The 24,419-nt window shown below is 48.6% G+C and overlaps 2 protein-coding genes across 4 annotated transcripts; both read right to left on the reverse strand.

Annotated features, from left to right (window-relative positions):
* Positions 1-193: 193 nt before the first annotated feature.
* CUNH6orf136 (chromosome unknown C6orf136 homolog) lies at positions 194-4,890 on the reverse strand. Its single transcript, XM_056127689.1, has 6 exons — positions 4,623-4,890; positions 2,941-3,339; positions 2,418-2,506; positions 2,043-2,243; positions 568-637; positions 194-495 (listed from the first exon to the last, which is right to left on the reverse strand). Exons 1-6 carry the CDS (start codon positions 4,692-4,694, stop codon positions 382-384), a joined length of 945 nt encoding a protein of 314 aa, XP_055983664.1. The 5' UTR covers positions 4,695-4,890; the 3' UTR covers positions 194-381.
* Positions 4,891-5,062: 172 nt separating this feature from the next.
* On the reverse strand, positions 5,063-24,371 carry ATAT1 (alpha tubulin acetyltransferase 1). Of its 3 annotated transcripts, XM_056127685.1 has the most exons (13): positions 24,239-24,371; positions 23,762-23,822; positions 23,556-23,647; positions 23,372-23,432; positions 22,514-22,627; positions 22,033-22,134; positions 11,296-11,341; positions 11,116-11,178; positions 9,237-9,308; positions 8,821-9,064; positions 5,889-5,968; positions 5,733-5,775; positions 5,063-5,409 (listed from the first exon to the last, which is right to left on the reverse strand). In XM_056127685.1, exons 1-13 carry the CDS (start codon positions 24,343-24,345, stop codon positions 5,235-5,237), a joined length of 1,260 nt encoding a protein of 419 aa, XP_055983660.1. In that variant the 5' UTR covers positions 24,346-24,371; the 3' UTR covers positions 5,063-5,234. The 3 variants fall into 3 exon arrangements, with proteins under 3 accessions (XP_055983660.1, XP_055983661.1, XP_055983662.1); XM_056127686.1 differs by lacking the exons at positions 5,063-5,409; positions 5,733-5,775; positions 5,889-5,968 and adding an exon at positions 7,465-8,185; XM_056127687.1 differs by lacking the exons at positions 5,063-5,409; positions 5,733-5,775; positions 5,889-5,968; positions 11,116-11,178 and having other exon boundaries at positions 8,817-9,064.
* Positions 24,372-24,419: the final 48 nt, after the last annotated feature.

Raw genomic sequence — 24,419 nt, forward strand, 5'->3', positions numbered from 1 at the left:
TTTGGGTCACACCCAGTGATGCACAGGGGTTACTCCTGGCTCTGTACTCAGAAATTAACCCTGGCGGTGCTCCATATAGGATGCTGGGAATTGAACCTGGGTCGGCCACTTGCAAGGCAAACGCCCTACCCGCTGTGCTACTGCTCCAGTCCCTTGTGAGGACTTTTGAGGCCCAGAGAAAGTGACATGGAAATCTGGTCTTACATAAACTTTATTATTTACAAGTTAAATTACACAGCAGCTTTACAGTAACAAGCATGAGATGGAAGGGACCAAACAAGAGAGAAGGGGAAGAAGTTGGCTTCTGAGACTCTTGGCTGCTCTACCTCCTCCCCATGTGCGTAGAAAGTCTTAAGTGCTGTCTCCACCCCAGATCCTGAGTCAGGCCTCACGACACAAATGTAAGTTGGGTTCTGGCTCTGACAGCCCCAGTGTTACCAGGGCTCCCACTAGCAGCTTCTTCACAGGCGTTGGGGGTGAATGTGAAGGCATCAGCTGCAGGGAGAAAGGTCAATGCCAGGTGTCAAGATGTTTAAGCTTTTCATCCCACCCAGCCTCAGGACTCACTTTGTCTAGGTGATGGCGACAAATGAGACCTTCGGAATTCAGGTAGAATGTGGAATAGGCATCATAGGTCCTGGTGAAAGGAGAATAATAGTTTGAATGAGGGAGAAGACGACAGCCTCCAAGTTAATCAAAGCATCTGTTTTAAGTAGTTGTCCCAAACTTTGGTACACATCAGCTGATAAAACTGAAGAATTCTGATGCCCACTTTATCACCTCTCCTGATGAGAACAGTATCTGGCACCAACATTTATTTTTGGTTTAGGAGCCACACAAAGCTGTGCTCGGGTTTTATTCCTGGCTTGTCGCGCCTAGCCAGGCTTGGGGGACCACACGTGGTGCTAAGGATGGAACTGAGTATCAAGTGCTATACAATCTCTTCAGCCCCCACAACATTTACAAAAGATTCTTTGATGCAACAGTTTGGGAACTACTAGTTCAACAATTTTTTTTTTTCTTTATGGCGATGCACAGGGGTTTACTCCAGGCTCTCTGCTCAGGAATTACCCCAGGCAGTACTCAGGGGACCATATGGGATGCTGGAACTCAACCCAGGTCTACTGCGTGCAAGGCAAATCGCGAATGCCCTACTGGCTGTGCTATCGCTCCAGTCCCCAACAATTTATTTCTACTCAGAAATTTACCAGATCTGAGGCCAGAGTGATTGTACAATGGGTAGGAAACTTTACTTGCATGTAGCGGACTCAAGTTTGATCACTGACTCCTCATAAGGCCTGCCCAGCTCCACCAGAAATGATTCCTAAGCGCACAGCCAGGAGTAAAGTCCTGAGCAGTCTGGGGGCTGGGGGGGGGGGGGGGGAAGGGGGGTGCAGTGTGAGAGTCTCACCAAAAAGCCAATTTACCAGATCCTTTCGAGTTTTTTGTTTTGTTTTGGTGCTCCACATAGCTCTGCTCTGGGGTTTCTTCTGGCTCTGCACTAAGGAATTGTTCTCAGTGGTGCTTGGGGGACCATGTGGGATTCTGGGAACGTCCTACCTTCAATACTATCTCTGACCCCTAGGCCCTTTAAGGTTTTGAAGCTCAATCTTATAAAACTAGGTAGAATTTTCATTTGCTCAGTAGGCATTTGACTACCTACAAATACCAAGTAATACACCACAACAACAAAAAACACAGTTCAGAGGCTTCTTAAAATAGTCAAATTCCTATTACATTCAAGTAGACCAAAATTGAGGCCAGAGCCGTAGTGAGGGTAGCTGACCCGGGTTCCATCCTCAGCATCCCAAATGGTCACCTGAGCACCCCGAGAGTAATTCCTGAGCACATAGCCAGAAGTAAACCCTAAGCATCGAGAGGTGTGACCCAAAAACAAAACAAAAAAATTAAGTAGACTAGAATAAGACACCACCCTAAAAGAGCCTGCAGTTAAAGCAGAATAAAACAAGAATTATCTAGATTAGATAGTCAACTCCTGAAAGATTAGGAAATTGTCTTGTAAATTCTCTCTTTTCTCTTACCTATAAAGGTCCTCCTTGTCACGCTTGTAAAAGCGTAGAAAGAGCATGTGAATTGGCAGCCCCACAAGCCTCCAGCGAGCTTGTAGGGTCCAATTCTCAGGGTGGCGGGTGAGTTGTAGAATCTCCAACCGAAGTTGTGCAAAATAGTTCCAGGCTAGGAAGCGGCATAGTGTCAGTGACAAAATGTACCACGTCCGGCCCCTGAGAAGAAGGGGTGGGAAAGAAATCTTGGGGTGGAATCCAAAAACCACATGGCCTGAAGAATGGAAAGTGTTAGAAGAAGCTGCCTAGGATTTTATCTGGTAAATGAAAAGGATCAGGTGTGTAGCACTTGTCCTTTTCCTCCCAAAACCCTACCCACATCTGGATTCTCACTTGGTACGCATGCTCAGGATTTCATTGATGAATTCCACGTCCGATGAGTAGAGAGTGTAGTCATGGGAGTGAAGGAAGAGATTGGGAAGCTAGGTAGAAGAAGAAAGTGTCAAGTCAGAGGGAAAGGAATTACCCCATCTTTTTTTAGTTCGATTTTTTCAGTGCCTCATATTTCCCTCATTAAAGATCATCTCAATCCATGTTTAACACTTAACTCAAGCTGAAGAGCATCTTTTGTTTTGCTGTTTTTGGGTCACACTTGTTAAGCATTTTACTGCCGGCTATGTGCACAGGGATCATTCCTGGTGGGCTTATGGGAATATATGGGGTGCTGGGGATTGAACCTGGGTTGGCGATGTGCAAGGCAAATAAATGCCCTACCAACCCCTGAGGAGCATCATTTCATGAGGAATGTTTATATGGTTTCTGCCCACCTCAGGATTTCAAGAGAAAATTCAGTTAACTGTTTCAAATATTACCGAAGCCCCTTCCACAGCAACAAAGTCACTCACAACTGACATACCTCTTGTCTTAGTCTCTCATACATGACAGCCAGGTGCTCCTCCATACTCGGGTCTCCTGATGGAGTGGCAGGGGAAGGGCAGGTGGTCCCAGGGGCTTGGAAAGGTATCAGAGCCCCAGGAGAGGGATAGGGAGGTCCCTCAAATAGGCTCCTAAGCCCCTCAAGGCAGCCACGATGCATTTCGGGTCCTGGCCCTTCCTCCCTCTTTCCTGGGGGAACAACCACCCATGGTGAGTTGAGGGCCTGGACCTGGGGGAGAGGCTGGTGGGGAGCTCGGGGAAGCAGGGTGGGCCAGTGCGGAGCTGAGGGAGACCGGAGAGGAGGAGAAGATGGAGATGTGGTTGTCGTGCTGAGGGGCCAAAGAGGTGGGAATGGCAGAACCCTTGGAGAAAGCTGATCCTGAAGAGAAAGGAAAGAGAAAAGGCTAAGAATTGGGCTGCCTAAGGATCCTCTCATCCACACTTTATTAACAAATTTCCAATCCAACTGCTCTTCCTGACAGGAGATGGGGTGAGAGATTATTGGAAAAAAAAAAGGATAGATTTCGCTATTGAAAACAGGAGGAAATAGTTTTCCTGTTTCACAAGTAAAAAAATCCTTTCCCAAATAGTAATAAAGCCCCTTACATCCAGAAGGCAGATTTCCCTCTCAGAGCAAGATTAAGTACTTAAATGAGTAACAGTTTGTATAGTCAGGTGCATGCAAAGATGTAGTTTATTCTACAACGCGGAGGCAGAAGTTGTACAGAGCCTCCAAAGTCAAGGACATCCAAGCATGCAGAGATGTGCCATCCGAGTTTAATTCTATCACGTAACCTTAGGCACTGCATGCCCTGGGCCTTTCAATAAATGGCCTATAAATGAGGACGTTGAAGCCATACCGTTTATTACTACAAGGGCTTAGTGAGATAATAGGGGCAATTAAACCCCGTAATCTAGGGACCGGCAGAGCAGCAAGTTAAGCTATCATCATCTCGGGCCCTTCTAACGACAAGAACCCAGGCTAACGGCAGGACTTCGCCCTCCCTGGCTAACCGACGGTGCCGTGTCGGAGGGGTGGGGGTTACCCCAGGTCAAGCCTGCCCGGCTCCCGCGGGGCTCCGAGGAGGGGCTCTCGGCCCGGGCCGGCGGCGGGGCGCGCGGGGCCGGTCCCCGACGGTGTCCCCGGCGCCCGCTGCGGCGGGGGCGTGGCCATCCCGCCAGCTCGGGGTGCGGGTCCACCCGAGCCCCCACTTCCTGCCCGGGGCCGCTCTCCGGGTGCCACCCGCACGCGCCGCAGGGCTCACCCCGGGCTGTCTGTCGGGTCAGCACCGGGGCAGGCCGGGGCGGCGCCGCGGCCGTGGCGAGCCTCCCCGCTTCCTGCCCTTCAAATCACCTCCAGGCACAGGTAACCGCCGAGCCGGGCGGGACGCGCAGCCCCGTCCCGCGGCCCGCATTTCCCCCTGGCCCGGCCAGCCCGGCCCCGCGACACCCGACACCGCGCACGCGGAGGCAGGAGGCAGGACCCGCCACGCCGCCCGCGCCCCCCAGGCCCGCTACGCGCCGCCCCGCCGAGGTGGGAAGGGGCGGCCGGCGGCACCGCGCCTGCGCGGACCCGGCGCGCTCCGCCCCCCGCGCGCCGCTGAGGAGGGTCCCTCCCCGCCCCCTCCTCCCGCCTCGCCGCACCGCGCCGCGCCGCGCTACCTGGGGCCGGGCCTGGTAGGCGCGGAGGCAGGGGCCCAGGCGCCGGGCCGCCCCCCGGCCGGGCCGGTACATGATCTTCCGGGCGGGGGAGCGCGCGCGCCTCGCGAGTCCGGCCCGCGGCCTCCTCCCAGGGGTGAGCGCGCCCCGGAGCCGGTTTCTTGAAAGGGGAAAGGGGGGAGAAGGGTTGGAGGGGAGGGAAACGGAGATGGGCGGCGCCTGCGCACTGCGGACTGCGGGGAGCCGCCGAGGCGCTCCGTCCGCGGCCCCAGGCGCCTGCGCGCGCGCTCGCCCACTCGCGGCCTCAGCGCGCTTGCGCCGGAAGCTAGCGGCCCGAGCCTCGGTCCCCTCCCCGCCCCGCGGCGCTGGCGCGAGGGAGCGGGCGCCGTCGGGTGCGTCGAGCGAGGGGGAAGGGGCTGAAAGGAGCCAGCATTTACCGGAGGGATGAAAAGAAGTGTTTTATTGCTGTTAAAAATAAGATACACGTGATCTTGGCACTGATATGCTGCCTGTTGAATGAAGGAATGAATGAGAATGTCATTTTGGGGGTGAGTTGCGCATTTCCTACAATGAGAGAAAAATAATACTGACTTTGACGTTACGAGAGGACCGTGGTCACCAAGGTCTGGTGCCATGACGTTCCTGCAAGTTTCGAATGAACCTGGCGTTGAACATGTTCCCCATTGTCCAGGCCTGGGCAGCAGGCGTCTGGGCCTGTGGAGGGGCCGTGTGTGAAGAGTCCTCCTCGCTCGGTCCATCCTGTGACAAGCTCTGATCCTCATGGGCTGGCCTGGTTGTGGGAGGGAGACGGAGAATGAGGGATAGGAATAATTACGTGGAACTCAAGATCACAGACTCCTCAGACTTGGGTTTTAGGTTGACGGTGATACAGGGAAACACTGATGCTAAGCCCACATTCGAAACCCATCCGAGTGCGCCAAAGGAACTGAACCTAGGGGGAAAGAGGGTGGTAGGATGTTAGGTGGGATGTTAGGTTATGCAAGGAGCTGGTGTCCAGTCCAGACAATAAGACTTATCAGGTGAGAGAGCTGTGAGTGATGGGAAAGAAGGTTAGGTGCAGGGAAGCTGGTAGGGGAAGGGCCAGGACCTCACCTAGTCTCTGTTTCCTGATCCCCCTGCTTTGATTCTTGGTTGCCTGTGAAAATACCAGGCATGTGCATAGGAAAGCTGCACACACTGACAATGAATCGTAGGTAGTGAATTCGACCTACTACTTGGTTTTGAGTGCAAAGAGGAGAGAGTACTTACCTGTACTGAGGGATGAGGAATTCACACCCCCGTGGCGGCTGTAGCAGCAACTTTGGGCTACCAGCCCTGGGGGAGTCCCCCTGTAGAAGAAATGGGAGATGATGGGGAAGATGATACAGGAGGAAAGATGAGTGGGTAATGGAAGAATGGGAGCAGAGGAATAAAAGGAACAGTACAAGAACAAAGAGGAAAGGGTGATTATCATTCCTGTGGATTTTGATCTAAACTGTGCCCAAGCAAAAGGGAGGGAACTTATTTTATTCCCCAAGATTGATTTGGACCTGTCGTGATTTGTTGCCTTGTTATTCTGGCTGAGTTCATGTGTTAAAAATACAGTAAAATAGGATCCAAGTCACATCAGAAGAACAGGCTCTCCACCAAGCCAAAAAGGAATTTGTTGGATCAGGCACCCTGATGTTTGGTGTAGAAAAACTAATGACCTAAATTATAGGGCACCTCAGCCATGCGAGATAGCAGAGACAAGGTTGAATTTAGGAGAAAATGGAAAGGAGCATTTGGAGAAGTGAGATGTTGGTTTCTTAATGGGCACAAATGATTATCTTGAGAAATGTTCACAGGTGGAATGGGGGAGATCCAGGGAACAATTAGGGGATGTTATAGGGAGGCAGTTAGTGGATCTCAAAGATACTGGTATATTTTGACATTTCTGTAAGAAATTTTCTGGCCTGGGGCCGGAGCGATGGTACAGTGAGTAGGGCGGTTGCCTTACATGAGGCCAATCTGTGGTGGTCCATCCTATCATGGTCCATCTCATATGGACCATCCCAGAAGGTTCCCTGAGCCCACCGGGAGTGATTCCTAAGTGTAGAGCTGGAAAATAAGACCTAAACACCACCAGGGTGTGTCAAAAAAAGTAAAAGGCAAAAAAAAAAAAAACCAACCAAAAGATATATTCTGGATGTCCTGGCCCGAGGTAAAGGGTAAAATTAACTGGGGAGAGCTGGGAATTTTCTAGAGGGAATAAGGGAGCAGGCAGAGAAACCAACATGGAGGGATCCAGTGATGACATGAGTAAAAGTATCCCACGGGTGAGCATCCAGTAATCAAGATGGGAATGGGCAGAAAGCAGGGATGCTCAGAACTCTTGCCTGAAAGACCTGCAGATGCAGATCTCAGAGGTGAGGAAAATGGATGGGACAGATTTCTGAGATCCCAGGAAAATCAAGGGTGACGCACAAATGAGGCGGAGACTTTTTTTGTCTGTGTTTTTTTTTTTCATTGAAAATGTCCATTTAAAAAACAAAAGAATTCACACTTTATTCAGACAACATTAACGGGAAACAAAAATGGAATGTCAGGAGAGAGGGAGATCCTGCTCCCAAGGATTTTGGGGGAACGCACTGGGGGGGATACTGATCTACCATACATTCAGAGGGCAGGGAGGAAGGTTCTTGCTATGGAGTAAGAAGGAAGGAAGGCAAAGGAAGGATTTCCCCATTATCTCAAGACAATCTCACAAGACGGGAACATGTCAGTAGCTATAGCTACAGGAGGGATGGATGTGGCAGGAGCTGGTAGGTCTTGAGACTCAGGATTATCTTCTAACTCATGGCTAAGCGTGATCCCAGGGTATTTGCTGGGATCTACTGCCTGGAAACAAAGTCCCTCACAGACTCTGGGAAGAATGGGGATATCTGTAGAAGGGTGGCTAGTCAGCTGGGGCTTCCCTGGCTCATAAATACACTAAATGTGTTGAAATCAAGAGTTTGGCAATGTTAAATGGATCCCTTTAGGGAGCTGGTACACCCTAGTCCTAGGCACCTGGACTGTTCTGAAGCAGAGCCCCTGGGCTGGCCTCAGCGGGCTGAAGGCCTCTAAGTAGAGGAGGCAGCACGAAAGCATTTATTAGTGCTATCCTAAGTAGACTGTAGAGGGGTGATGGGGTTTATTCCATGGACAAAACTCCTTGAAGGTTTACCTGGTAGAAGAGGCCCCTGGAAATTTCGTGGGATTCTAGGGTCTGACAGCAAGCAAGAGTGTGCTTCTCTGGATAGTTTGTATCAGTGGCTTAGACAAGGGGTCTGATAGCAAACTGGGCTGAGTGAAAACATTCAGAGCCCAGAGTAGGAGGGAAGGGGTGCTTCCTATTTTAAGAAAGTGGAAAAGTACGAGGTTATCTGAACCCCAGATAGCTCAGTTTTCTAAGAAAAAGGAAGAGGGAATCATAGAGCTCTTTCAGGTTCCAGTGGATCCTTGGGGATGTAATGGAAGAGGGGTTCTGGGGTTCTGGATGGCGTGACTATCAGTAACGACTCTCATCAGAGCGGGGAAGGGAGCTATGAAAGGATGTTTTGGGCAGAGGAAAGGGTGAGGGAAAATGGGAGAGAGAGAGAGAGAAAAACAAGAGAAGTCAGGTAAAGAGACAGCTGGGGGAGAAATAAAGGAGATACCCACTCTTCCTTGTGAATGGGTTCCTGCCATACGAGGCACTGACCTAAAGCCAGTAGCCCCTGAAACCTTCAGACACACTGTTCTATTATACAGCAAGTATTTAATACAGCAAGTATTAAAACCTCAGGCTAGAGAGAGCACAGGGATAAATAGTCCCTGAGCACTGCTGGGTGTGGGCCAACCCCCTTCCCCCCAAACCATCTCAAAACACCTAAAACCAAGATCTCCCTAATCTTGGAGTCTCAGCCCATGCCCTCCCTTCCACCCACTGCCCCGAACCCCCAGGACCCAGGCTCTGCCTACCTTCCTCCTAATGCACAAGAAAGTCCTATCATGCTCCCTTCACTCCCTTATTTCCAGATCACCACCACAGGTATTTCCGAACATAAATTCTCGAAAGGTCTTAGGACTCTTCAATCCTCCTGGCCTACTGTTTGACATCTCTGAAGGATTCCAGTGGTCACTGCCATTTCTAACATCCCGACATCTCTAGGCTTCCCAGCCCACCAACAACTATTACCTGGTGCGGCGACGCTGGGCAGGGCTGCCTCCAGGGTCGGCGGCCAGCAGAAGGCGGGCAGTGGGGTGGGGGGGGCAGAGGCGCAGGGAACGCAGCAGCTCCTGCTCGGGCACAAAGGGACGGAGGGGACCCCGTTCGGGTGAGTTCCCCAGGCTGCTGGAGCGGGGAGGTGGGTGGGTTGGAGGTGTGGCACGGCGAGGCGCCCTGTTCAGGGGCCAGGGAGGCTCCACAGCTACCTTCAGGACTAGGGAGAGACAACGAAATGCCAGACAGAGAAAGAAGCAAAAAGAGGGAGAGTCATGACAGCAACCATTCACGTAGAAGAAATTAGAACCGTTATAGAAAACAAGTCCTGAGCCCTCAACCCCTTAGTCAAAGTCTCCCCTCGCCAGGATACCCTGCCCCAGCCCGCTTACATTCTCGGTCACTAGAGGAGTAGGGTTTAATGTCTCCCTCTGCTCTCTTGGGTGGCAGCTTCCTTGCTGGAGCTGGTGATGGAAAGGACACAGGCCAGTAAGTGTTAGGAAACACACTGTGTACCCCCTCCTCTAAATCGTCCCTCCCCATGACCTGACATCACAGTTCGTCTTGGGGAAGGAGAGTTGAGCTCCATCGTAGAAGCAGCTGAGGTAATGCCATCACACCAAAAGGAATTCAGGAGCACTTTTGTGGAGAACCAGGAGGAGCAGGCTGAATGCAGACTTGGGGACAGTAGGGAGGAGGGTAGCTCGAGGGGAGACTCTAGGGCCTGGGGGGTGTAGAGGCAGCCAAGGGAGGTGAGCTCTTACTGTGAGCGGGCGCTGTCGGGCCCCCCTGGGATTCTGGGGCAGGAGAATGGTCCCAGCTGGGCCAAGGAGGACCCCAGGTCCTTCTAGAGGAGATGGACAGAGCCCTTGGTTAATCAGGAGCTGCTTTGGAGAGATGGAGGACTGATTCAGGTGAACCTCTCCCAGTGCAAAGATTTCATTAGAGGGGGGAAAGGGTGAGGAGAAAAACAGATCTGTAAAGGAGGTATGAATAAGTAGGAAGTTAAAGACTGCCCGAGCTCCACAGAGCCAGGAGTGGCCCGTGAGCACTCTCCAGTGTGACCCAAGCCCCCAGCCCCCTCCACCAGAACAAAAGACTCTCCAAGCTCATCTCTCGTCTGCTCCTCTACCTGCTTCCGCTCCTTCCCTTAAGAGGTTTTTCCATCTATGTGTCAGTGGGGGACTTCTCAGAGGACCTCTTAAGTTTTATGCCTTCCCTGCAAGTCTAAGCACCACCACATCCTTCCTGGCTCTCCTGCCCTCTTGGAGCCAGGAGATGAAGACTCATCGTGAGTTACGATATGAACTTTCAGCACCCGACACTGGTTGAAGTGAATGGTGGAAAACGGACTGTCCGCCGGGTGGAGTTTACACTGTGTTCTGGTCACAGAGGAGGCGAGAACTCGCCACTGAGTAGCTGGGGAAGGGCCTTTCTGTGCAAGCAGGCACTCAACCACATAGGCTGTGCCTCACCATTTCTGGGCAGCAACGCAGAAAGGAGTGGGGCTCATATTGGCAGGGTTTGCGTGCATATGGACGGAGTCGGAACTTGGGCAGCACTGCAGTAGCTCCCCATGGGTTTAGTTTTTCCAAATAAAATTCATTATTCAGTTAGAAATGTTATAAATTCCGAGTAATATTTCTAGAAGCTAATATTTATTTATTGATTTTTGCTTTTTGGGTCACACCCAGCGGTGCACGGGGGTTGCTCCTGACTCTGCACTCAGAAATTACCCCTGGCGGTGCTAGAGGACCATGCTGCGAATTGAACCCGGGTCAGCCGCATGCAAGGCAAATGCCCTACCCGCTGTGCTATCACTCCAGCCCCTAGAAGCTAATATTTAAACAATCTTTACGTCACTGTTCTAAGACAGGAACTATAAGGTCTGACTGCACCTGCCAGTTCCTTACTGTCAGAGAACCAAGGAGTCTACAAGGGAACATGGCTCTCGCCTACTTGGATGGAGCTGAAGGCAGCATCTGTCAATGTCAGATATTCAGGGGCCGGGGTTTTGACCCAGGGCTCCTGCCCCCCAACAAAAACAAATGGGCTACAAGTGACCTTGTTTAGTTTAAAGCATTGACAGGTGTAAAATTCACTGAGCTCCCCATAAGGGCATCAGCAAATGGGTAATGACAGATGGAGGTTTGAGCTGCTTTACAAGTCTCCCCGGTGAGCTACAGATTGCACTGTGCTTTCTTGTGTCCAGAGTAAGCACAACAATTCTAAACCTACGCATAGTAATTCCACCCAGTCAGTCGCATTTACCAGCGGGTGTAGGCTCAGCAGCACGAGAGTGTCGAGTTGCCCGCAGAGAGGGAGCGGGGGGCCCTGTGAGGAAGGAAGCGGTGGTGCCCCTCAATGAGGGGGCCAGTGGGGACCAGAAGCCACCTTTTTCCTTCCCCTCCCCAACTACGTGACCAACATACAAAAGGCGATAAAACTTACGATGCTGATGGGCAAAGAAGCCTTCGAAAATCACAAAGTTGTTCACCTGTAAGATACAACAAAAAAGCAAAATATATTTGTCCATTCAGTCACCCCCAAAAAATACTTGTTTTGGGGGCTGGAGAGATAGTACAGTGGGTAGGGTGCTTGCCTTGCACACAGCTAACCCAGGTTCGATCTCTGACATCTCATATGGTTCTCTGAGCACTTCTAGGAGTAATGCCTGAGAGCACAGGAAACTGCATAGGTATAACCCCTGAACATTGCCGCGAGTGGTCCAAAAACAAAAGAAAAATATTAGAGAACCCTGTGCTAGTCAGAAGAACAAAAGCCAGTGTTACATTTGTACAACAGACTCAAAAACTCAGACCCTGATAACTAGAATCTAAGTTGATCTGGAGTTGCAAAGGCTCTTGAATATTCAAAAAAATCTTAGGAAAAAAAAATAAAGCTTAAAAGATTTATTGCACACTTTGCATGTAGAGGCCTAGGTCTGACTCCAGCACCACATGGGCCCCCAGGCAGGTCTGAGCATTGTCAGGTTTGAACCCAAAATAAAAAAAAAAAAACAGTTAAATATTCATACTTCCTGATTCCAAAAATTTATTAAAAGCCAAAGATAGAGCTCAGCAGTAGATCACTTGCCTTACATGTGAAGTCAGTCCTATATTCAATCCCCGGAATCACAAAACGAAAACTTGCTATAATAATCAAAAGGCTGTGGCAGAAACCTAAAAAAACCATATGAAGGCCTAAGAGGTAGTACAGTGGGTAGAACACTTGTCTTACACTCAGCCTACCTGGGTTTGATCCTCAGCATCACATATGGTCTCCCAGCCCCACCAAGAGTGATTCCTGAGTGTAAACCAGAAGCAAGCCCTGACCACAGCTGGATGTGCTCCCTACCCCCAGCAAACAAAACAACATATGCAGAGAATCAGAAATTAACCCATGTATCTAAGGACAACGGATTTTCTTTTTTTGGGGGGTGAGTGCTGGGATTGAGTGGGCTACACCCTGAGGTACTCTTCTTGGCTCTGTGTTCAGATGTGACACCTGGCAACACACGGGACCACTGGTGCTGAGGATCGAATGAAGACAGCACTGTAAGACAAAAGCCTTGCCGCCTATACTATCTCTCCTATACATTCCTGAAATATTTTTGGCTACACCAGGAGCTTACTCCTGGTTCTGTGCTCAGGGATTGCTCTAGGAGGGCTCACAGGAACATATGGGGTGCTAACGATCCAATCCGTGTCAGCTACAAGGTAAATGCCCTACCTGCTTTATTCACTATGGCTCTGGCCCCAATATCTCCTGCTTTAATTTAATTTGAGTAACACTCTGGCAGTGTTTGGGGCCATGCAGTACCAAGGATTAAGGTCAGTGCCTGAAACATGCAAAAGGAATGTATCTGCCATCAGAACCTCTCCCCAGCCCCTATGGTGTACTGGTTTTCAACAATAAATGGTGAAAGAACATTCTGTTTAACAAAGAGACAAAATCCACATGAAGGAAAATATTTTTTCTTTTTGGTTTTAGGGCCACACCTGGTAGTGCTCAGAACTCTTCACTCAGGAATTACTCCTGAGTACTCTGAGGATCATATGGAATGCCACGTCAGCCACATGCAAGGAAGCACCTTACCTGCTGTACTATTGTTCTGACCCCCTTTCATTTTCTTCTCAAAGGATAATGTTTTTATTTTTTTAAAAAACAAACATAGAATAAATCTAGAGTCTAAGACCAACCACAGACAAAAACCAAAACCAAATAATTTTCATAAATAAATAGACCAAAGAACTTAATGTAAGTGGTAAAACTACCACTTAGGAGGAAACATGGAAAAAAAAATTATTTTTGGGGGTGGTGGTGGTGGTGGTTTGGGGGCGCATCTGACTGCACAGGACTCACTCCTGGTCTGTCAGGGACCACGCTCAGCAGGGTTGAGGACAGCCTCTTATGGGGTGACAAGGATTGAACTTGGATCAACTGCATACAAGGCAAGTGTCTAACCCACTGTACTATCTCTTTGGCCTAGAAAAAAAAAAATTTTTTTTTTGGTTAGGTTTTGTTTTGGGTCACACCTAGCGATACACAGGGGTTACTCTTGGCTATGAACTCAGGAATTACTCCTGGTGGTGCTTGGGGGACTATATGGGAAGCCAGGGACCAAACCGGGGTCAGCTGCATGTAAGGCAAGTCCTTTATCCACTGTACTATTTCTCCAGCCCCAGAAGAATCTTAATGACTTTAGATTGGGCAATGATTTCTTTTATTTCTTTCTTTTTTAAGGCAGTCATGCCTCAGACCGATTTCAGTCCAGCAGCTCAGTTCCCAAGCTGAGCTCCTATTTCCCCAGGCACAGCTGTGCACCTGCCCCCATGGACCCCATCTCAACTCAGGTGTGTTGAAAGCCTGCCCCAAGTTAACCTGGAGCAAAGGTGAACCTTCCGTAGAAACCTCACTTGGCACACAGGCAGCTGTGATTCAGGATCATCTCCCCATCCTCTTCCCCCACCAGCATTAAGGAAATAAAGTGTGAAACTTCCTTATGACATGGGTTGTTCTCGTGAGTTCAAAGTGTGGGTGCATTTGGTGGCCAAGCACTGTCCCCACAGCCAGCTGACGGCAATGGATGAACAAAGGAGTGGGACCACAGGCTGCTTGGTAATCAGTGACTGGGTAATGATTTCTTAAGCATGATACCAAAAGCATAAGCAACAGCAACAAAAAAGGATAAAATAGACTTCAACAAAAAAAAGATAAAATAGTACAGCGGGTAGGGCGTTTGCCTTGCATGCAGCTGGCCCAAGTTTGATCCCTGGCATCCCATATAGTCCCACGAGCATAGCCAGGAATAACCCCTGAGCATTGACAAAAAAAAAAAAAAAAAAAGACAAAAAAGAAAATTTGTTCTTTTGTTTCTTGGGCCACGCCTGGTGATGGTACTTGAAAGCTACTACTAGTTCTGTGAGCAGGGGACACTTGTAGCAGTGCTCCAGGGGACCATATGGTGCTGGGGATCAAAGCCTGGGTCTTCTGCGTGCAAAGCACAAACTCAGTCCTTTGGCCACCAAAGAAACACTTTGGTGAGAAATAAAGCTCTCAGGAGAGAGCAACATAGAATGACATGCTGCAGAGATGCTTCCATATCCTGCACCAGGCTGTCTCATCGGGGGCAATCTGGAGGGGGGTGGATGAGTTCCCCATCTGGTCTCAACAGAGCCCTGACAGCCGAAAATCTCCAGAACTCAAATGCCGCCATGCTCACAGCTGCTCTCTACAGGCTAGGACGAGCCTCATGGGTGAACAAAGCCTCACCCATGAGGCTCGTCCTAGCCTGTACAACTGTATTTTAAATTTTAGAATTCCTGGAGCGCGTGGACATCTCATACTTTACACCACTGATGTACCAAAAGTAACACCAGATTTGATGGGGTTTAAAGTAGAAGGCAACCGATGTCACGGGGAGCGATAGCACAGCAGGTAGAGCATTTGCCTTGCACGCGACCGACCCGGGTTCGATTCCTCCACCCCTCTCAGAGAGCCCGGCAAGCTACTGAAAGTATCTCACCCGCACGGTAAAGCCTGGCAAGCTACCCGTGATGTATTTGATATGCTAAAAACAGTAACAACAAGTCTCACAATTTATTGTGAGATGTTACTGGTGCCCGCTAGAGCAAATCGATGAACAACGTGAGGACAGTGATACAGTGATGTGAGATATATATATATGTAAGCACACATGATTCAACCTTTAACAACATGTTAGTAATCTCTTATAGAAGGGTTTAAAGGCTCCAGGGTGAAACATAATAATCTTCACACATTTTCCTCTCCTCTAAGGAAACTTTTTTGGATAATTTTTAGTAGATTATTCATAAGAAGCAATACAAAATAAATTATTTCGGCTCTGCTTTGGGGGCAGGGTTTGGGGTTCAAGGTGGAAACATTCAAAATATGGTAGCAGGAAGGGGTAATGGTGGTGAGATTGGTGTTCAAATATTAAGTGTAATAAATTATTGTGAACAACTTTATAAAAATATAATTAAAAAAACAGAACCACTTTGGTGCTTCAAAAGACAGAATGGGAACAGAGAGATAACACAAAGGGCAGGGTGCTTGCCTGCACATGGCCAATATGAGTTCAGTCCCTGGTGCACTGCCAGGAGTGATCCCTGAGCACACAGCCAGAAAGAAGCCTTGAGCACTGCTGGGTATGGCCCCCAAACAGAACCAAAAATAAGAAAAAGAATCCAGCTGAGCAAAAGAGAGAGAACAGGGGTTAAGGCACTTGTCTTATACATTGTGAACCTGGTTCAATTGCTGGCAACAACTATGGTTCCCTGAATATTGCTAGGAGTTAAGCCCTAAGCACCTCAGATGTGGCCCAAAAAACAAAAAACGAGTTAAATATATGACCCAGCAATTCCATTATTAAGTGGCAGAGAACTGGAAATACATGTGCAAGGGCTTGGGAATGGCTCAGTGGCAAAAAGGTCTTGTCTTGCAAACAAAAAACAAATGAAAAAAATTATTCATAATAGCTAAAGAGTGGTGACAACTAAGTAACAATCAGCTAGTAGATGGGTATACATAATGGGAACTATTAGGGCTGGGGAGATAGTATGGCAGGTAGGGCCCTTACCCGGGACATAGATGATGTGGGTTCCATCCCTGGTACCCCAGGTCATTCCCTGAGCCCTGCCATGAGTCATCCCTGAGCACGGTCGGGTTTGGCCCCAAAACAAAAAGTTATTTAGGGACCAGAGAGATACTAGAGTGAATAGGGCTCTTGCCTTTCACATACATGGCTGACCCAGGTTCAGTCCACAATATCCCATATCACTGACAGAACTAATTCTTGAGCGCAGAGCCAGGAGTAACCCCTTAGCATTGCCAGGTGTGGTCCATAAGCAAAGATACAACAAAAAAATTTTTTATAACAAAAAAAAAAATGTTCAAGTGGTTGCAGTAAACAAAAGCCAAGAAAACCTTCAGTTTCTGTAGGTTCAAATGGCTGAAGATAGACATGCCAGAGCTCAGTCATCTTCGAGTGACACTTCATCATAACATCCATCACTCAATTTGGTCATCCTATCAATCCTTGGAGTCATTATTTCACATGTTTTCGGGTCACAAATGATGGTGCTAAGGACTACTCCCAGCTCAGTGCTTGATGATCACTATCAGTGGTGCTCAAAGGCGCCGGGATTGAACTGAGCCTCCAGCACACCTTGGAGCTCTCTCACCAGTTATTTTGTTGGAGGGGGAGAAGGGAGGCTTTGGACTGAATCTGTTGGCACTCAGAGGACCTTATGAGGTGCAGAGGATCAAGCTAGAGATCAACAGAGAGGTAGTACAGGGGTTAAAATGCTTGCCTTGCATTCAGCTGACCCTGGTTTGAGTCCTTAGCACTGAATGAAGTTCACTGAGAACCACCAAGGTTCACTCCTTAATAGAGGCAGAAACAATTCCTGGGCATTGCCAGATTGAGATCACAGAAACAAAACTCAACAAAATGAATGGGGAGTGGGTAGGAGTCACAGAGATAAAAGTTTCATATGCAGGAGGCCCAGGACTGATCCTTGGCAGTGAGAGGTTCCCTAAGCATCAGCAGGAGTGATGAGAGTATTGCTGTTTGACCCCCCCCCCCACCCCATGAATGAAAAAATAAACAAAAATGAAACAACAACAATGGGCTGTGAGTTCCAGCTCAAACTCTACTATTTAACTATGTAACTTGCTCAGGTCACAGCACAATCTCAAAGCCTGCAATGATGAAGGGAGACCCAATGCCAGTAATCCTTACTGCAGTGACCTTATACTGCATGATATTGTGTTTGATGCCAAATAGAGTTGGCCTCCAAATAACTTGAGTGTTAGAGGCACAGAAATTATACTCTCCTCACCTACCCCAACCCTGCCACACCCAATTCCTTCTGTGTCAGACAATAGAGTGTAAGATGACCTTGCAGTTCAAATCAGTGTTCAGGGGCAAGCAGAACAGCACTCCCTCTACTGCACATACTCCCAGAATGCTGCATCAGCCTAAAATATGATGTGGAGGGCAGTGGAAGGAGAACCTGCTCTCACCCGCCCAGCACATGACCCCTGCAGCCATGCTTACCCTGAAGGGAGGTTGAATACTAGATTCTGGCCTTTGTTCATGCTGGTTCTCTTAAAAGAAAAACATTTGTTTGTTGGGCCACACCCTGCTGTGCTCTGGGCTAACTCCTGGCTCTGTGCAAAGGGATCACTTCTGGTGGGGGAACTTGGGGGACCATATGGGGTTCAGGGGATCAAACCCGAGTCAGCTGTAAGGCAAGCTCTACCCACTGTACTCTTACTCCAGGCCCCCCAAAAATCATCAAAAAATATTGAAAAACATTTTACTATTTATTTTTGGTTTGTTTTTGTTTGGGGGGGCGGGGCACACCTGGTGATGCTCAGGGCTAACTCCTGGCTTGTGCTCAGTGACTGCTCCAGCTGGTTCTGGGGAACCTGGGTAGGCTGTGAGCAAGGCAAGTGCCTTAATCCTTGAACTGTGTCTCCAGCCCCAGGAAAAGCATTTCATTATTTATTTACCTGGATTTACCTGGTGTTGCTCAGGGCTTTACTCTTGGCTCTGCACTCAGGAATCACTCCTGGCTGTGCTCCTGGGACACACAGGATGCCAGAAATCGAACCCCCATTGTCCTTTCATCCAATCTCTACCCCAGAAGTGCTTACTGAAGTCTGTTTAAGTCATGATACAATGAACTGTGTTCCTATCAAGGCTAACCTGTCAACTAAATCCCACCTCTTCCTGCCCACTTAACATCACTTCAATAGATCCTCCACATTCTCTGACATCAAGTTTTTTCTTTACCCAGTCTTTGTTTTTATTTATTTATTTTTTTGAGTCACACCAGGTGGTACTCCAGGCTTACTCCTAGCTTTGCAATCAAAGATCACTTCTGGTGGGGCTCGAGGAATCATATGTGGTGCCTGGTGTCAGGGGTTCAATCCAGGTGCCCCACCCAGTGTACTATCAATTCTGGCCCGGAATTTTTTAAATTTATTTTTATTGGGGCTGGGAGGTAGAGCTACATCTGGCTGGGTGCTCAAGAATCACTTTCCAAGGCAGCTGGGATAAAGAAGGGATCACTAAGTCAATGATGATTAGGGGGAATCGCTCGGGATGGGAGATGGGTACTGAAAGTAGATAAAAAAAATAAACATCATGGCCTCTCAGTATCTGTATTGCAAACCATAATGCCCCAAAGTAGAAAGTAAGAAGGAAGCTGTCTGCTATAGGGGGAGGGGATCGGGTGGGAGGGGGAGGCAGGTGGTGAGGGGAGTGGCAGGAGGGATACTGGGGACACTGGTGGTGAAGTATGTACACTGGTGGAGGGATGGGCTGTTTGATCATTTTATGACTGAGACTCAATCATGAAAGCTTTTTAACTATCTCACGGTGATTCAATTAAAAAAAAAAAGTAAAAAAAAAATCACTTCCCAGTAGTGCTCAGAAAATCATGGGGGTACCAGGATTTAAACATGGCAGCAAGAGGTTTTCAAGGAGCCCAAGCATGGTACAAAGTGACCTCCGAGCACCAAGCTAGATATAGTCAAAGTTCCTTCCAATTTAAATAAATAAGAGCACTGAAAGAGCCTATTGAGGCCAGGGGCATCCTGGAGTGTATGCCTGGCATATGGAGGTCCCGAGCTCAGTGCCTGGCACTACATGTCCCCTGACCAACAACAGAGTTCCTGGCAGTCCCAAGTGCTGCTGGACCTGTGCAGAGCAGCATGGGGCTGAGTATCAGGGTCTGTTAATCCCCTGAGCACAGCTTGGGAGATCCCCGTCTACGCATATGGTCTAATTTTTTTTTTTGGGGGGGAGGAGGAGTCACACCCAGTGGTGCTTAGGGCTTGCTCCTTGCTCTACACTCAGCCATCATTTCTGGTAGAATTCAGAGGACGACATGGGGTATTAAGGAACTGCACCTGGGTCAGGCACTGGCACGGCCCAGTAGAGAGCACCTCCTATTCTTGCTAACACTAGTTCCTAGCTTCTCAATCTCCTAAACTCAGCTTCCCCTTCCTAGGCTTCCTGGCATCAATGCACCAAAACAGTCCTAAATATCCCCAGTGGCCCCTGGTGGGTCTATATAAAGGTTACTTCTCAGTGGTCATCTTACCTCCCTGATCAGCAACTTCTAACTAGGAAGCTATTTTTTCCTTCTAGAACACTTTCTCAGGGCTGGAGTGACAGCACAGCGGGTAGGGTGTTTGCACGCGGTGCCTTGCACGCGGCCGACCCGGGTTCGAAATTCCCAGCATCCCATATGGTCTCTTGAGCACCGCCAGGAGTAGTTTCTGAGTGCAGAGCCAGGAGTAACCCCTGTGCATTGCCGGGTGTGATTCAAAAAGCAAAAACAAACAAACAAAAAAATAAAACACTTCTTCATAGTGCTTTCAGGCCAGTCACTCCTCGCCAATTTCTCTTTCCTGGACTTCTTTTTGGGGGACCATACCTGGCAGTGCTCAGGGGATGCTTGCAGTAAATGCTCTGCTCCCTGAACTCCCCGTGCAATGTGCACTAACCTCTGAGCTATGACCCTAGCCAACTTCATTGACTTCTATTTCATGTTTTGTTTTGGTGCCATATTCAGGGTGCTCAGAAGCTACACCCCGGCACTGTGCTCAGGAGTTGCTCCTGGCGGGCCCATGTGGTGCCCCATGTGACCTGCAATACAAAGCATGTGCCTCGCAGAGCTATCTGTACTGTTCACCTCCTACACTTTTTTTTTTATTGTTTTGGGGGGGGTCTCTGGGTCACACCTAGTGATGCTCAGGAGTTACTCTTGGCTCTGCACTCAGGACTCCTGGCAGAGCTTGGGGACCATATGGGATGCCAAGGATCAAAACTGGGTCAGCTGCATGCAAGACAAGCACGCTACCAGTGGTACTATCTCTCCAGCCCCATCTCCTAGACATGAGGGGGGTCAGTGAGCTAGTATAGAGGAGAGGTTAAGGCACTTGTCTACCCCAGCTAGAATCTGGCACCATATCCCGAGCACTGCCAGGAGAGATCCCTAAGCACAGAGGCAGTAAACCCTGTGCAATGCTGGTGTGATCCCAAAACAAAAACTGCCAGAGTCCTTGGACCACTTCTGTATTGAGTCATCCCTTGGTGAGCTAATACTGTCTCCCTGTCTCAATACTTTGTCTCCTACGGATTCCCCATCCGAAACCTTTTCTCTGTTCTCCAGAAAATGCAGCTGTATCTGTTTAACACTGACTTCAGACAGCTCTCCAGTTAACAAAACCAAAATGGATTATTTCCTCCCAAAGCTGTGCCATCCACTATCTCAGTTAATCCAATACCACAGACTAACAAAGTACCAGGAATTGACGCCCAGGCCTCTCACATGCAAGGTTAAGTGCTTGAGTGGAGCTACATCTCCTTTGTCTCATTTAAGTAAAAGCTACAGTCTGCAATTGCCTGGAAGACCAGAAATGTCCTTCCACCCTGATTAGCACTCTGATTTCCTCCCCTATTCCCTCATCACTCATGCAGTTCTAGCCAAATCAATTTTCTCTTCTAGGCACCATCCCAGCTCATGATCTTTGCATGAGCTATTCCTCTGTCTAGGAAACTCTCTCCTCCAGCAATACTCAAGATCTCATCCTCATCTCCTTTGTTTTGCTCAAGTGACATTATTCTCCATGCGGCCTTCTCATCCAAATTTAAACTCAATGCCCCACACATTCCTACGCCCTGCACTGAGAGCACGACTTCCTTCCAAACCCTTCTGCTTGCTTTGTTTTCAGAATCCTATTATCAACTATATCGCATATGCCTGCTTATTTATTTATTGGTTTTTAGGGTCACACCTGATTGTGCTCGGAGCTTACTCCTGGCAGGCTTGGGGGACCAGAAAGGGTGGTGGGGATCAAACCCCAGGCCAACAATTAACTCCCTGTACTATCGCTCTAGCCCCGTGTCTGATTATGTTTGTCTCTCCAATTAGAATATAAGCTCCATTAGGGCAGAATCCTTTATCTATCTTGTTAAATATCCCTAGAATCCCAAACAGTACTGGGTGCTCAACAGATATTTGAACAAGTGGAAAGCATTAGTAACTAATATTATATTGTATATAACTGTGAACAAACCACCTTCCCAATATTAGACCACAGTTGCCTGAGGACACAGAATGTATTAATTAGGAACCTTTAATAGATGTGGACTGGGGCTGGAGTGATAGCACAGTGGGTACGGCGTTTGCCTTGCACGCAGACGACCCAGGTTCAATTCCCAGCATCCCATATGGTCCCCTGAGCACCGCCAGGGATAATTTCTGAGTGCAGAGCCAGGAGTGACCCCTGTGCATTGCCAAGTGTGACCCAAAAAGCAAAAATAAATAAATAAATAAATAAATAAATGTGGACTGACTAAATAATAGCCAGTGTGAAAAGAAGGAAGTACACAGGAGTTGGCTATAGCAAGGACACAAGCACATTATTTGGTGTACAGAATAGTCCACAAGGAAGGATCAAATGAGACCAAAATAGTAGTAATAGGAGAGAGATGATATCACCCCACTCTAAAACAAAAGAACTTAAAATGAATCCTACATTACAGAGAATAGAGAGCACTTAGAAAGTGCTACTTCTGTGTTCCCAACAAGAAATTAAACAGTAATGTTCAGTGAGGACCTACTATCCTTTGATGTCTCTGACCTGTGGGACTGTGGTCTCTAGGTTGTAGTGTTTATTCAGGAACTTCAGAAGCTTCTGTGAGGGTCGATCAATGGCCAGTTGGTGTGGTTCAACTCGCTCCTTCTGCAGAAACAGGAAACTCAAGGTTGGAGGTTGTTTGATGAGAATGTGGCAACAGAAACCCAGTTTGGGAAGAGACTCAGAGAATATGGGAACAACTGGGATGGGAGCAGGGGAAGACAGGGCTTTTGGAAGGACTGAGGGCAAAGGGTACTTTGCTTCCCATTTTGCTTTTCTGTTTTGGCTTTTGGGCAACAACCAGCTGTGTTCAGGGCTAACTACTGGTTCTGTGTTCAAGGATCATTCCTGGAAGTGTTTGGGGGGAATATATGTCATGTCACAGATCAAACTCCAAGATTGGACACGTGCAAGGCAAGTGTCTTTCTCCCTGTACTATCTCTCAGCCCCTGATCTCCATTAGGACAGACTGGAGAAATAATACCTGCAACATATACTGGAAGAGTTCCTGCCCATGGCCATGGCGCTGAAGTGACTCATGGATGTAAAAGTCCAGGATACAAAGGGGTTCCACCTCATTGTGAGCCTCACGATCATCCTAAGAAGTACGAATAACAACAAAGAACAAATAATTTTAGGGACCAGGATAATTTCTCATCCTACAGCACTTTTTAATTTCTATTTCTGGGCCACACTGGTGATGCTTAGGGTCTATTCTCTGCTCTATGCTTTGGATTCACTCTGCCTGGTGCTTGGGGGACTCTGTAGTGCCTTGGATCAAAATCTGGTCCCTGTATGCAAAGCACGCACTCCACCTTTCAGTTATCTTTCACTCCATTCTTTCTTAGAGGTCCTCAGAAGCTATTCTTAGGTCTGTGCTTTGGAGCGACTCCTGGCAATACTCAGGAGACCATGTGTGGTATCAGAGTCAGCTGCCTTAACAGCTGTATTATCCATCTCTCTTTTTTTTTTTGACTTTTTGGGTCACATCTAGCGATGTTCAGAGGTTACTCCTGGCTCTGCACTCAGGAATTACTCCTGGTGGTGCTCAAGGGACCATATGGGATACCGGGGATTGAACCTGGGTTGTCAGAGTATAAAGCAAATGCTCTATCTACTGCACTACTGCTAAGACTGTATTATCTCCTAGGCCCCCAACAATTTTTTGTTTTGGGACCACACCCTGTGGTGCTCAGGAGTAAGTCCTGGCAGACAGCGGTTCAAATCTAAGCTTCACATGCAAAGCATGTGCTCCAGCCCTTTTGTCTATCTCTATGGTCTCCCTTCAACACTTTCATCTTAAAAACCAGGCATTGAATACTGTGCTTCCATTGACACTTACCAAGACAAATAGTTTCTTATATCCAACTTTAAGAAAACCAATAATGGCGCCTTTTCCAGCCCTATAGGATGGGAAAAATAATAAGCAAGCTAGTAACAACTACCTGAAAGAAACAGAGCTAAAAAGGGGAGAGGGGCTGGGAGAAAAAGACATAAGCACAGATGGAAGAGGACTTGATACTCACGGCCTTGCTGAAGTGTCTTTGAGCACATAGATAACATGGCGGTTACTCTGCATCCTCGACGCACTGGTAATGGGTGCAGGAAGATGTTGGGCCTATAGGGGATATAAAGAGAAACATTGTGCAAATATAAATGACCCAGACCTCCCTTATTTATTCTCTCCAAAAAGGCCTCGGAACCCTTCACTGCATCTGGAGACTCCCAGTACCTTGGCAGAAGCCTTGCCCAGTTCGTCAACAATGGTCATAATTTGCTGCTGCAGATCAACACTACAGGAAAAAAAAAGGAGATAAAGGGTCAGATAATGACTACAGTGATTCTTGGGCAACCAATTCTGGGAAACCTGGACCTCAACCCCAACCCAGATCTTTTAAATTGATCCTGGAAATCTTCCACTCGCTTTATCACCCCACCCACTTAGGCCCAAACTGAGCCAAACCTTTCCCTCCTCCCTGAGGTTACTGTGGGTCACCCGCTTTGGGTTGTGGTCATATGTGGAGTTAAGGGACAAAAGTTGATAGATCTAAAGAGCGGAGCAACCCCACTAGGTCTAAGGTCAAAGGTCACTAAAAGGCTGAGCCAAGACATCAAAAGGAACAGCCTGCAATGAGAAGGGGGGCGTGGTGCCTGGCCCAGGTTTCGGTAAGAATTGGGAGAAGGGCCAGGGGTGGGTTTAAGATGTCACCGGGATGGCGCTGTGGTTCCGGGTCGGCGGGCTGGGGGCCGCAGGTGCTGGTCCAGCACCGTGATCCTGTCCGGGAGCAGCGCGTCCACATCGAACGGGAACTCCATGGCCCATTGTGCGCGGCGGGACCCGCCCACGTAACGTCACTTCCGCCCCACTCCGCGGCGGCGCTTTATTTCCT

The sequence above is a fragment of the Sorex fumeus genome, unplaced genomic scaffold (assembly GCF_029834395.1).
Source record: "Sorex fumeus unplaced genomic scaffold, SorFum_2.1 ptg000063l, whole genome shotgun sequence".
NCBI lineage: Eukaryota > Metazoa > Chordata > Mammalia > Eulipotyphla > Soricidae > Sorex > Sorex fumeus.

Excerpts from the sequence above, each read along its gene's own strand:
- CUNH6orf136 (XM_056127689.1), bottom strand. The coding sequence starts at position 4,694 with ATGTACCGGCCCGGCCGGGGGGCGGCCCGGCGCCTGGGCCCCTGCCTC. Across the intron at positions 3,340-4,622 it reads CCTACCAGGCCCGGCCCCAG|GATCAGCTTTCTCCAAGGGT; the intron begins GTAGCGCGGCGC and ends CTTTCTCTTCAG. Across the intron at positions 2,507-2,940 it reads ATGAGAGACTAAGACAAGAG|CTTCCCAATCTCTTCCTTCA; the intron begins GTATGTCAGTTG and ends TCTTCTACCTAG.
- ATAT1 (XM_056127685.1), bottom strand. The coding sequence starts at position 24,345 with ATGGAGTTCCCGTTCGATGTGGACGCGCTGCTCCCGGACAGGATCACG. Across the intron at positions 11,342-22,032 it reads TAGAGACCACAGTCCCACAG|GTGAACAACTTTGTGATTTT; the intron begins GTCAGAGACATC and ends TGTATCTTACAG. Across the intron at positions 9,309-11,115 it reads TGCTGAGCCTACACCCGCTG|CTCCAGCAAGGAAGCTGCCA; the intron begins GTAAATGCGACT and ends TTCCATCACCAG.